Raw genomic sequence first — 13,791 nt, 5'->3', positions numbered from 1 at the left:
TGCTCAACTATAAATCTACCCTATCCCACGCTGCAGTCTGCCATTATTGTTATTGTCCATCTAACTGTGCATGTGCAGAAGAACTATTTACTACGGCCGTAGCATCGTTTCCGCCGTCAACATGGAGGCGGACCCCAAGCCTTTCGAGAAAGTTGCGTTTTCCTCCATCTAGAGTCGGATCGTTGTCAAAAATTCTACCGTGGGAGCTGGTTCTAAAAGTTGCGCTGTAAATGGAACCCCAAAACACAATGGAAGTTTTGCATTTTCACTTAAAAACGTTGTGTAAATGGAGCCTAAAACTCAAACCCAGTGACCCATCTTATTCAACATGATGTAGCAATATGATAAATGATAAAGGCACAATAGTGTCGAGGTCCGAGAATTGTAGGGGAAAGTCCATAAGAGTCCTTTTTCCAGTGTTTCCTCTCATATCCTTAAGCCATCCACTTACACATTAATGTTATACCATGCTTAATTGCAGCAATCTCAGCAGCAGCTTTCAGTGTGGGTATCTTTACCCACATTCACCACTGACATTAACATCCACTTTGAAAGTGCCTGATCCTGCTCCAAGTTTCTGGCCTCGTTTTCCCTCATTAGAAATGGTTCGGAGATCATTTTGACAGGACATTCTGCAGACTGGAGTCTTGTGTTCTTTATTTAGCACATTTTTAAAAATGGAAACGCAGCTTAATTTCTTTCTCTCCTGCAAGAAAACAGTGTATTGATCTTCTGCTGGAGTTCCTCGCTCCTGGTCTTTGCTCTTTTAATGAACGGATCTGCTTTCTATGCACTAACTCAGTGTGTTTTTTATCATGTGGCCATTTTATCATCATTTCAACCTTGCTAATTTTCTTTTTTGACATTTTGCTGGAAAGCTTTATTCATTTGTATATACATTTGTGTGAACGTATTCTCACATTATTTTCTCTCTGGGAAAGAAAAAAATCCTCCCATAGCTGTTCTTACTGGAAACTCAAGTGTGGTGTTGCACACTGAAGTGAGCCAGCAAAGAAGTGTGAATGTAGGTCAGGGACTTCGTCCCTTTGCCGTGTTGTCTCTGCTGAGTTTGATGAGTCATGCGACGGTAACAAGGAACCAGGCAGCAGTGCCGGCCCATGCAGCAGGGCCTTGCTCCGTCACATCGCCGCTCCCTCAAGCAAAGCTCTGGCTACCGCTGGCCGACAGCCTCAGGGCTACACTGCAGAGATATGGACTCATTTACTCTCATTCTCAAAGTGCACACATCAGTGCTCGCGGAAGAGAAATATCGTTCTGCACAAGTGAGCATTCAATCAGAGAACAAGACACTCTATGAAAAAAATGGATATTAAAACTAAATCCAAAAATAAACCGCAAACCACAAATAGCAGCAAACAACAAAGCATCCGCTGGTAGACACTGTCACAGTGCAGACCCGAAATAAACACATGCAGCAGATCAGCTTCTTCATCTGCTTTCCAAATGAGCAATTTGTTTCTCAGTAATCCTGCATTGCCCAAAGGGAGGAGCAGCGCGAGCTTTCAGTTAGATACCTTCAAGTGCACTTTTTCCTGTGTTGGGCTTTCATACTGTGTGTGTGTGTGTGTGTGTGTGTGTGTGTGTGTGTGTGTGTGTGTGTGTGTGTGTGTGTGTGTGTGTGTGTGTGTGTGTGTGTGTGTGTGTGTGTGTGTGTGTGTGTGTGTGTGTGTGTGTGTGTGTGTGTGTGTGTGTGTGTGTGTGTGTGTGTGTGTGGGTGGGTGGGTGGGTGGGTGGGTGGGTGGGTGGGTGGGTGGGTGGGTGGGTGGGTGGGTGGGTGGGTGGGCAGGCGGGCGGGCGGGCGGGCGGGCGGGCGGGCGGGCGGGCGTGCGAGATTGTGATTAATGATGTAAAGTGCTTTGAGACTGCTCAAGCAGTTCAAAAGCACTATATAAGTGAAATCTATTTACCATTCATGGTACATCGTCACATCGGCTTCAGGTTTATGTAAAATCCTGAGACCGTGTTTACACAACAATGTTTCAAGTGAAAATGTTGTTTTTGCATTTTCATTACAGAAGGTTTACACAACACCATTTTGAAAATGATGTCTGTTAACAAATACACACAGCAGAAACAGCCTATGTGCATGCCACGCCACAAGTTGGCGCTGTTGGTTTTTTTTTGTAATAAAACCACCCACACATGTGCACAGAGGACAATGCACTATAGAACAGTGGCAAGGTCTCTGACATTCATATGGACAGACGATCAATTTGGATTGTTATTACAGTTACTGTCGGCTATAAAACTACCAAGTCCCGGGAGAATATGGACTGGGAGTCATGGCACTCTGGAGGAAACATTGTATTTATTGTCCATCTACTCACGCATGTCCAGAAGGACTATTCATGGACAGGGTGTCGAGGCGCAGTCGGGTACAGGAGGGCATCATGTGGGTGAGCCGGAGGGTGACAACTCTGCTCTTTGCGGATGATGTTGTCCTTCTGGCAGCGACGCATGAGGACCTCCAGCATTCACTGGAATGGCTCAGCTCAGTGGGAAGCGATTGGGGTGTGGCTCAGCACCTCCAAATCTGTGTTCATGGTCCTCTCATGGAAAAGAATGGCATGTAGGGGGGGTGGACCTCCCCAGGGGGAGAACTTTAAGTATCCCGTGGTCTTTTTAACGAGTGATGAGAGGAGGGATCGTGAGATCGGCCACAGGTTCAGACAGGCGGCTGCAGTAATGTAGTCACTGTACCGGACTGTTGTGGTGAAGAGGAGCTGAGCAATAAAGCAAAGATCTCTGTTTACCGGCCGATCTACATCCCCACCCTCACCTATGGCCATGAACTTTGGGTCATGACCGAAAGAATGAGGTCGCGGATACAAGTGGCTGAAATGAGTTTTCTCCGCAGGGTGGCTGGCTTCACTCTTGTTGATAGAGTGAGGAGCTCAGCCATCCGGGAGGATCAAAGTCGAGCCGCTACTTCTCCAGATTGAGAGAGGCCAGCTGAGGTGGTTCGGGCATCTGATGAGAACTCTCTGCTCTCTCTACTGCCACTGCGACCCCAAACGGACTAAGCAGGAAAGAGGATGGATGGATGGATGGATGGATGGATGGATTGATTGATTGATGCATTTCCAGTGGCTCCAAGAATTCGAAAGCGTATACGTTGCGTAAATGGGGCCCAATCTATGATCTTTAAGGCCCCTCCATGCTACCAATGTCCGTGCGTGTCACGAGTACGCGAGTGTCCGCATGTGTCAGCGGGGTGCACACGATTGCATCCATACTCCACTCTGGTTTCACTTCCGTGCGTGTTCCATAATGTAACGTAACGATCCTGGAAATATCTCTACTTCTGCTGCCCGGTGTTCTCCACCTTTCCTAAAGTACTTTATGTTTCACTTCAGGAGTTCTGAGCCATCTGAGTATCTTCATTTGCTTTTAAATTGTGATTGTCCGGACGGGGAGATGTAGGATCGCCTACACAAGCGACCGTTGGGCTCTGGCACATTCGCAGTCGGCGTGTACAGTCGCGCGAACACAAAATTTGGGCTGCGCGCGGTCCACCGCCGTGGGGTCGGAGCGGACCCTCGCGGACGGGGGCGGATGATGATTTTGACGTCACGAGTGCCGCATGAACGGGCCTTTAGTAGTACAGCAATCTGAGCAGCTATAGCTTTTTTGTAACTTTGGCTTTTGAAAAAAAGATCCTTAGTTATGTTTTCATTTTCCTTATTTTCATTACAAATAGACCGAACTGATGAACTGAAATCTCTGTTTTCAGCTGGATCGCTGAACATTTTGTTCAAGTTTGGAGTGAGAGACACTTCTCCTTCTTGCCTGTGGAGCTTCAGCGAGCCTGCTTCACAGCTGTGGCTGAAACCATAGTGAGTCCCTCTCTTCTAAACACTGTCTGCAGCTTGGCTGGACTTTTGCATTATCACCAGTATCATCAACCGGTTTTCCACAGGATGGAAATTTAAACATGATCTAATCAAAGAGGGCCTTTATTAAATTCTCAGTTATTAAAGATGGGGCTATTTTGGACGATGATGTGAATGCAAACAGATGGGGAGGGATCCAAGCTGGTAATTGATAATTGAGTCCTGGACCTGTCTTTTATCTCTCCAAAGAGAAATGGGAGGTCTGTAAGATTACGGCAAAAATAACTAGAATTATTTTGGTCAATGTTGATGTGACGATTTTGAATCATAATTATTCTATTATTTTATGAAAGACATATTTTATTGCACTTGAAATGAATAAGTCTGTACAAAATGAGACCGTAAGTACGGCGTTATTTCCTTTATATAAACCATCACAGGCAACTGAACAAACACTAGAAGCTTGAGCTCTTTTTGTGTTGCTAAAGACCAGTTGAACTGCATTTGAATTATTGAATTATTTATCAATGCTCTATGCATTCATGTTCTGCATATTCAAAATGGCAGAATTTAAAATTCTCAATAGAAACATTATTCAATTGACAGAATTATGCAGGGCAGATGTCAACAGCAAAGAAATCAATGAAAAATACTAAAACTACAACATTAAAGGGGAAGACAAGGGAGCCACATCACAGCTGATAAAGATTAAGGGGCCGAGAAAGAGCAGCGTTATTGAAAAGAAAAAAGATACTAACTGCATCTACTAATGAGTTTCTATTTCATGCCATTCACATTATCACAATACATTATTGAATGTTTACCTCATGCAAATGTTGTTTCGCTGGACTGTAAAACTCATTTGAGGTCACTCGTTTTCATTGATGTATATTAACATAAAAATGAATTGCCGTTTTAAGTCAACTGACCTGAGTGTCAGTTTGTTGATCATTTTGAGTAAGTGTTGTGAGTTCCATCCACTCATTTTCTTCAAGCTGACTTAATCCCCTAAGGCACTGAGCAAAGATGTTTTTAATATTTTTAATTATCATTGAGTTTATAGATTCTTATAACTCCTGTTTTTGTTGATCCTGCAAATGGTAACAATAAAATAATCAAGTGACTTGTAGTCAAGTCAAATCATTATTGATGAGTAGTTTGAGTGAACAAACGTAATCAACTTAATGGTGTACCCAAATGGTTCCAGTTGTACTAATTCATCAGGTTTTGCAGTGAAGTTAAGCCGGTTAATTGTCTCATCATGCGGCAAAAACAACTCTGTGACGCTCTTTGCAGATTGTTTTTCTTAATTGACATGTGAGTCCAATCTGCTCCTCGTCTCCGAATGGATCTCTATCATCGCCCCCTGCAATGAGAGTGATTCGTCATCACTGTGTTGCTCTGTCCTTTTAGTCTGTCTCAGACCACTGCAGACTCCATGCCCGCCTCTTTTATAGTTGTTAATTTGTGAATTGCTTGGCGTTATATACAGCTATGCCCACATTAGAAATTTGAAACTCACAGTTGATCATTTTAATTCTTTCTTGAAAGCCAAATAATTTTTCACAATCAAAATGAATTAATTAATTGTGATTATTAATTAATTGTGGCATCCTAGGAAGGTGATGTGGTTATGTGAATAAACCAACGCGCTGTTTGGTTTGAATAGAAACGATGTGCTCATCGGCTCTTACTTTGTTCTTCCCATAGAGTGAGTTTCTCTAGCTGACAGATGTTTTCCTTCAGACTGTGCAGAACGTAGTGACCGTACTGTGCCACACCGAGCACTTGATTTGCAGCCTCCCTGAGGTCAAGTGGGCCCAGAAGGTGATGGAGCTGGCCACAGAGCTGCAGGAGGAGACTCTGCGGGTCATCATCCAGGACTTCTCCACAGTCATCCACACAAAACCCTTCCGAGACCTTCGCATAGTAAGTGCAGCTCACGAGGATGTTCAAGCCAGTGAACCCTGGTTCTGTTTTTAGGAAACGCTGAACTCTAAGGGAGCAGACACTGAGGTTGAATAAAATTACTCTGATTAGCTGAGAAAACCAGTGAACAATCAAGTGAAAATGTACAACTATTGGTGCGTTTTGGGTGTCCGTTTACACGACAAGGGTGCTCGAAGCCACTGAAAATACATCTTTTGGAAAACGGCTTTCAAGGTGGAACATTTTGGAAAAGCTCCGACTCCGTCGTCCTCCAAACAGGAGAAAACGCAACTTTCTGACAGCGCTCAGGCTTCAGGTTCAGTGTGAATGGACAGTGTATTCAAAACATTGCTGTGTAAATGCAAAACTTTTCGGAAACAAAAACGATGCGTTTTCACTTAAAACGTCGTGTAAACGAGGCCTGAGTTCAGCATGCATTGCAAATATGTAAGAAACCATCATTAATGGAGCTATAAGACTCACCATGGCTACACCCCTTCAGAAAAGACCAACATAGTCTTCAAAACGTTATTTACAGTGAGCACATTTTCTGAAGTTATTTCATGGTTCCTTTAAACTTTTGTCGCACAACCTGCTTTTTGAAACATACCCCTTGTTTACTGTGGTTATCTGCAGACACACTCAATGTTTGTCTTGATTATGTTTTTTCTCTCGGTGTGCTCCACAGAGAGAAGAGTTCACCAGAGAGCCGATGTTGCTGAGAAAGCTCTGTTCAGCCATTGCCGATGGAATGACTGTAGATAACTGCTGTGAGCTCTTCGCTTCTGTCAACTGTCTGTGTGGAGACGAGTCTGAGGACGTGATCGTCTCGGAGCAGCAAGAGCAGAACAAAGCGGAGGTAAAATAAGGAATTTTAAATTCACCTTTCGTCTGTGTAGTGAGGCCGCACAGTGGTGAAGTGGTTCACCAACCACTTGGGTTGGAATCTGGGCAGGGAGTAGATACTCTGGCTTCCTCGTCTGGCCCAAAACATCACCGGTGTGAATGTGAGTGTGTGTGACTGTGAAGTGAAATCGCAAAACTTTTGTTACGCCTTCGAAGGTGGAACTTTTTGAGAATGCATCGACTCGCTCTACATGGAAATCGCAGAAAATCCGAATTTTTCAAAATGTTTGTGCTCAGTCTCCATGTAGATGGCGGAGATGTTGCTACTGTGCATGTGCACCAAGTCCGTAGTAAATAGTTCTTCTGCACATGCACGAGTAGATGTACAATGACAGCAGTGTTTGCCTCCAGAGTGGTACGACTCCCAGTTAGGGATGGGATTCGAAAACCAGTTCTTGTTGAGAACTGGTTCCCACTGTTTCAATTTCATTTAATAATTTGCTAATTTTGTGATCAATTCCTGTTTTGATTCCGGTGGGTATGTGTGACGTCATCACACATCCTTACGCTAGCTACGCAACGTCAACGAAGCGTCATTCACCAGTACAGCAGGAAACATGGCGCTCAAGCGGCGACAAACACTCGAGCGTTTTGTTACATTTCACGAGAAAGGATGACAACAGAGCAACATGCAATACTTGCAAAGTGGACATTTTATCAAAGGTGTACAGAAACCTGTCCTCCACCCCTTGCAAGGATAACTCCACCATGTGGTGGCGGAGCAAGAGAGAGACTATGCTATGCTATCCCTGCTGTCAGGACTGTCCTCAACGCCGTCTGAGGCCATGTTTACACGTACCCGGGTATCTGAAAAAACGGTCATATTTCTCTGTGTTTGGGCCGCGCATTTGTACAAACGCAGCTACGACTCACCACAAACGATGATTCCTGAAAACTCAGGCCAAAGTGGAGATCTGGATAAACTTTTACATCAGATTTACGTCACAATTCGTGACATTGTGTTTTTTCCAGGACTCTGATTGGCTATCATGGCTTAATGCTTCTCCTTACACTGCCCCCTAAAGGTTTGGCCGCTCATAGGAGCTCTGAACCTCTCAGAGAGCTCCTTAATTAGCCTAAAAATTCCTATCAAGGGATCTGAGAACTGGGAGATCTGGGAACTCTGAGCCAGGAGTTGACAGAAACTTGTATCTTCGTAAGGTAATGTGGTTCACCCCCTTCTTACGTATGATGCAGTCTGCCAAAAGCCGTGATTGGTTGTTAGAGAAAGGAAGACAGAAAAAAGCGCTCTGTGCTCCTAGTAATGAATGGAGAGTAAAACGAACCCATCACATATCTTGGGCTGTATGAAAAATGTGTAATCATCAAAATTATTTGATGTCATTATGATGAAACTCCGAAAAATTTTATTAATTTGTACGCAGCTTAAAAATGATTGAACTTACCTTGTTCACATGCCGCTTATTATATTGATTTACTTATTGTTATCTTTTTGGTCCACGCTGGTTATTTTTACCACTTAATGTATTTGATATTAATGGTGGACGCGGCCGCAGTGGTCACCAATTCCTGTGATTGGTGGAGCTCTTAGAAAAAGAGATTTGATTTGGCAGAATGATGAAAACAACAAATGGAATGGATACCAATAAAAGAACTGGAAAGCCCAACTGGACAGAAGAGCAGTGCCTGCACAAGAAATGTAGTAAATGAATAATATAAATTAAATGATAAATCATTCTTATACCAGTGTCAACAGCCCGTCTTCCTCCCTGGTACCTCCCTGTTCCATTGTTTTGTTCCACTGTTTGAACGGGGTTGTGCTGAATACAGACGGTGGAACCGGGCCTCACCATCCTTCTGACTTTTTGAGTTTTAAGCAGGAGGTGTCAGAAAGGTTACCACAGGGATAACTGGCTTGTGGTGGCTAAGCGTCATAGCAACGTTGCTTTTTTGATTCTTCTATTGAGAAGCTGATTTCACCAAGCGTTGGATTGTTCGCCCACTATTAGGGAACGTGAGCTGGGCTTAGACCGTAGTGAGACAGGTTAGTTTTACCCTACTGATGATGTGTTGTTGCATTAGTAATTTCTGAGCTTTGCCTCGAATCCATTCTACAATGTCACTCCACATACTGACAAACAAAAGGACTTTAAAGTTGTGTGAAATCTTCTGTGTTTTAGCTTTTAACTCCAGTTGTAACCTCCATCTCTGTTAAAAAAAACTAGTTTTGAATATGTGTAGGAAGTTGGTTGTTTATTGCTTTATACATCAGTAAAATATTCCAGGTCAGTGAATTTTGATAATTTTGATTTCAAGAAGAGTGAATTTGTATGATGTCTATACCCAGTTTTATGAATTATCATAATTGCTCTCTTTTGTAGAATTGATAGTGGCTGCAGTGAACATTTATATGTATTGCCCTAAACCGCTGCACTGTAATTGAGATATGGTAACACCAGTGAACAGTATAAATTGTGGAGTGACTTGTGGTCCAGAATGTGTTTTACTTTACCGAGTACTGAATTGCTTCTTGATATTTTGTTTTGAACGTGTTTTATGTGAGATTTCAGGTTTATTTTATTAACAGCACCTACTAGTGGCCCAACATGCTAACTACGTCGTTTTCAGCATTTCTGCCGTTGTAACTGGACACCATGCTCAAAATGTTGCCATGTAAACGTGAAACTCTTGTGTATTTGGTATGTTAGTTCTAACCTGTAAGTCATGGTAAAGCAGCATTGCTATGCCTGTGTACATCGCCTGCATGTGCACATTGAGCACGATAAGATAAGTCTAAGCCTTTAAATCCATGCAGCATACATGCAGATTAATTAACATTAAATGTTTATTAAGCTGGAGCTAAAAATAGTGCAGCATTTATCTGATCTTTTTCTGATGATGACATAGATCACCCTAAGTCTTAGTAAACATAATTTCATATGTATGTTTTGGGAATCCTGTTTGTGCTCCCTTTATATGGTGCCACACTTGTATGGACATGCATTAGTGGAATGAGCAGCAGAGCTGAGGATGTGAGTTTAAATAATTACAAAAGCTGTGGCATCATTTGTAAGAAAATTCAAAGAAATAAGAAATACTGCTGTAACAAAGAGTTTGTCTGCCAAACTTCCTTTTCCTCATATATGTTTACACTTCTGATTGTTACCTGTTCCGTCAACAAAGACTGAAATGAAGTTGCATTGTGTTAGACGTGCATATGTTTTGAAAACTACCACTGAAGTCCTAATAACCTCTGTGAACATGGATCACGATCAGGTCGGGTGGAAATCCATCTCATCCTATTTTGTGAAATAGTTGTAATAAAAAAACAAATAAAGCTGTGAGCAGATGAGCCAGATGAGCTCGAGAGGTGACTTCCAGGAGAAAGTGACCTAGCTGCACAAGTTAAAGCCCATAACCCTTGTAAATACGGTACAGTATGGCAGAATGGATTAGGAGCAGGGAGACTGTGACGTGTGCCAGCAGCCTTCGCTAATCTGGCCTGTGTATCTGCCGGTGAAGGCTGTGTGTGTGTGTGTGTGTGAATGTGTGTCTGGGTTGGTGGGTGTGTGTGTGTGAGCAGATATAAGGGGGAAGCGATAGCTCCTCCCCATCCTTCCAGCCCCCATTTTTATATCCAGCCGTGGAAACCAGAGTATGGGCATCAGCCAGTGACATCAGAGACATCAAACCCCCCCCGCCCTTCCTCCTCCTCCTTCATGAAGGAGCCTGAGTGGATTCTGCAAAGAAGACAGAGTAAGGGAGGGGGAGGAGGGGAGGGAGGGAGGGGTATTTGTTGCCATGGTGAAAAGGTTCTTCAAGCAGCTGCTGATTCGCCCGTGCTTTAGCGCACCCCTCATCCATTCTTCTCCTCCCCTCTCTGCCTCTCGCTCTGTGTTACCGCCAGCCGTTCAGGCAGGAGATTTGCACGTTGCGCGGGCGCCTGTGGACCTTCCTGGTTCAGTCCTTTTACGCTATTCGCCACACGACGGGATGGGAGGCTCTGTCGTCCAGACACCAGGAGAAAGTCTTTGCAGGTAATAATGCAAAAAATATATATTTCTCTGTGTGTGTGAGCTGAAAAAAAATCATACTGCAGTGCGTGAGAGTGCATGTTTTTTTATTTATTTTTTTTAACTCTTTAACCCAGCCTAATCTTGAAACAGTGGTTCTGCATAATTAGCAATGAACCAAGCCCTCGGTGACTATGCCGTTGGCTGATTTAATGCTTCGCGACTCCCTTTATGAGCAGCAGCCCGGTCAACACTAACCCATTTATTGTCTCTTTCGGAGTGCTAAATCTTTACATTTGACCCGTCTGTGGCAGCGGAGCACACGCCAACATGGTTAAATGCACCAGATGCGCCATGCTTGTTTTTAATAGGTGGGAGTGAAAGGCTGGCAGTCCTCTTTCGTCTTAAAGAGTATCTGCAAAGTACGATTCATATGCTGCCTCCTGCCTTAGTAATGTGGTGAAATGCACCACATGAATAATTCATGCAGCTGGTATCGGTGCGTGCCTATTGCTGCTACATTTTTTTTGCCAGTGTAACAAGACTCCAGCTCTTACATGGAGTCAACACAGCAAACGATTTAGACTTTTTTTTATTGTGAATGTCTTGTAAAAATTGGGTGCAGCTTTTGACTTGTTTATTGAAGAAGTGAAGAAATGGCCACGCATTTTTTCCCGAAGATTGTTCTCGGGACACATCTGACTGGTCAATCCACTCATCTCCTGTTTGTTTGCTCACAGGAAAGGGCAAGGAGTAAACAAAGGGTGTGGGGAAACAGGGATTTATGAATGAAAACAATGGCTGCTCTGGCTCAGATAACGAAGAACCCAGACACAATGTTGTGGAAGAAATCAGTGAAGCCAGATTTTAATTATTCATTTACGTGCTCTGCCAACCTTTTTTGTCGTCTTTCAACAGACGCTCTTGATGAAGGTGACAATCGGAGACTTCGCAAGAAACCTGTACTGACGAGCTCTAAGGTATTGTTAACCATTTTGGCAATGTTTTCAAGCGTTGCTCTATTTTAAACTGTTTGATCCCTCAAGCTGGACCCAAATCTTTGACTTGGCCTGATGATGTAAACTTATAGCGCTCGGAGACGTCCACATGAAATGCCCCTCAAATGCCATATGGTATAAATGCCCCACCCGCACAGCAAAGAGGGGCAGAGAGAATGAATGAGCAGCATCGCCTCTGTGAACTGATGTATTGCTGAGATAAGCTTTGCCGAGGTGATCCAGATCTGGGTTGCCAAAATATTAGGTGTTGGTGATTTAGAGCAGTAGCGTCTCTCTGATCTCTCAGGATGTGACTCTTTACTGTCTTTGGCGGTTCTAGGTCAGTAGTTCCCACCCCAAGGTCCTGGACCCCCGCTGGGCTTGTGTCCTTGTTTGAAAGGGGACCACAAGACTTGTCTGGTCTGAGGTTGTCAAAAATTTAATTAAATTTTGTTTTTTTCGGATGTCAAATAAAATCAGATTAAGGTTCCTTGGCTTATTGTTTCCTCCATTATTTGGGAAAGTGTTTTGTTTAGGCAAATTAGAGGTGTGCAAGAGGTTGTCCACCTCTTCTCATAGATGGAGTCCACTAATATAGCTTTTTTGTTTTGTTTTGATTTTTAAGCTTATTTTAGCAGTCCAAAAGCTTTTAATGTTGGGAGACACATTCACACGCCATTGGTGACAGCTGTCAGACTAGATGCTCAAATCTTCATTTGGACTGTTTCAAACGAAAACACAGTTTTTGTGTTTTCGTTTCAGAAAGGTTTCGTGTTTTCAAGTCAACGTTTTGAAAACAATGTCCGTTTACACTGCATTGGCAGAAACTCAGCATGCCGGGCCACAGGTTTGACTCTGTGGTTTGTTTTGGTTATGAAAACACAAACATGCGCACAGAGAACAATACACAATAAATATTAACAATGGCGAAAATACACAGACATTCGTATTGACAGACCACCATTCTTAGAGTCCACGGTCCTGCCCGGTCCTTTGGTCCTGAACTTGGTTCTCTAAAGAAGTCTGAAGACAGCAAGATACATTTTACCATTCATTAAGCAAAGACAGCCAAATGCAATGTTCAGCGTGCTGGTCCTTGGAGATGTGTCGTACATGAGAAAAGACACGGTGCCAGACTTTCGATTTCAAACTGTTTTGTTCGAGGTGTCGGCCACACCCGAGACAATAGGCTGGGCTTTACGCAGTTGATCAATTTGGGAAATGACGTCTTGTTGCCAGTCAGAAAAGACGTCCCATCAGTTTACATGTGAAAATATTCTGTTGGGATCGTTGTTTTTCCGGAGTTATCTGTGGCCTTGACTGGATCGTACCGTTTCAGCAGGTCTAATAATGAAGACATACTTAAGCATCTTGAACAAAGGCACTCTATTCTAGCATTTAGGCCTCAAGCGGCATTCTAGCATAATTATTAATATAACATTATTGTCATTAGCGTTAAAAGTGTAATATTCTTCACTACCAAGTTCAAGAGACTATGGGCTGGGAGTCATGACACTCTGGAGGCCGTTGTTGTTGTTATTGTCTATCTACTGCACTTGCGCACCACGGCCGTGGTAAATAGATCTTCTGCAGATGAGCACTAACAGTATTTCCGCCGTGTGAGACAGAGCCCGAGTGTTTTCAGAAAGATGCATTTTTCCCCGGTTACACGTTGGTGCTTTTTCGAAAAGTTCCACCTTGGAATCCCTTTTCAAAAAGTTGCGTTTTCAGTGCCTCCAACCGCCGTTGTTGTGCAAACAGATAACCAAACGCTACAAAAGTTTTCTGTTTTCCGGGCCTTAGAGGTCGTCAGTCTGTCTGTCTGTCCGTCCATCTGCCCTCCATACCGCTGAATCCTGATCTGAACTGCGGGCGAGGTCAGGAGACAGTTGGACAGATCACCAGTCCATCACAGGACAAACAAACAGAGACAGACAATCCCACACACTCACCTAGAGGCAATTTAGTGTCGCAATTAACCTCACATGTATGTTTTTGGACAGTGGGCGGACACCGCAGTACCTGGAGGAAACCCGAGCACACATGAGGAGAACATGCTAAACTCCAGACACAAACGCCCGGCTGTGAGGCGAGAGCGTTAACCACTGCATGTAGTCATGCGGCTCCCTG

General features: G+C 43.6%; 1 protein-coding gene across 1 annotated transcript in view; it reads left to right on the top strand.

The window, feature by feature from the left end:
* btbd8 (BTB domain containing 8) overlaps positions 1–13,791 on the top strand; it is a gene marked incomplete at both ends in the record, with an annotated part of 29,620 nt that overhangs the window by 6,942 nt on the left and 8,887 nt on the right. The window contains 5 exons of the mRNA XM_080473115.1: positions 3,755–3,857; positions 5,601–5,783; positions 6,472–6,642; positions 10,558–10,687; positions 11,582–11,643. Of these exons, the coding sequence (XP_080329241.1) occupies positions 3,755–3,857; positions 5,601–5,783; positions 6,472–6,642; positions 10,558–10,687; positions 11,582–11,643 (649 nt within the window). The remainder of the gene's footprint in view (positions 1–3,754; positions 3,858–5,600; positions 5,784–6,471; positions 6,643–10,557; positions 10,688–11,581; positions 11,644–13,791) is intronic.

This window comes from Lipophrys pholis (genome assembly GCF_963383615.2).
Source record: "Lipophrys pholis genome assembly, chromosome: 10".
Taxonomy (NCBI): Eukaryota; Metazoa; Chordata; class Actinopteri; order Blenniiformes; family Blenniidae; genus Lipophrys; species Lipophrys pholis.
Note: the sequence above shows the minus strand (reverse complement) of the source record. Positions and strands in the feature narration are given on the sequence as shown.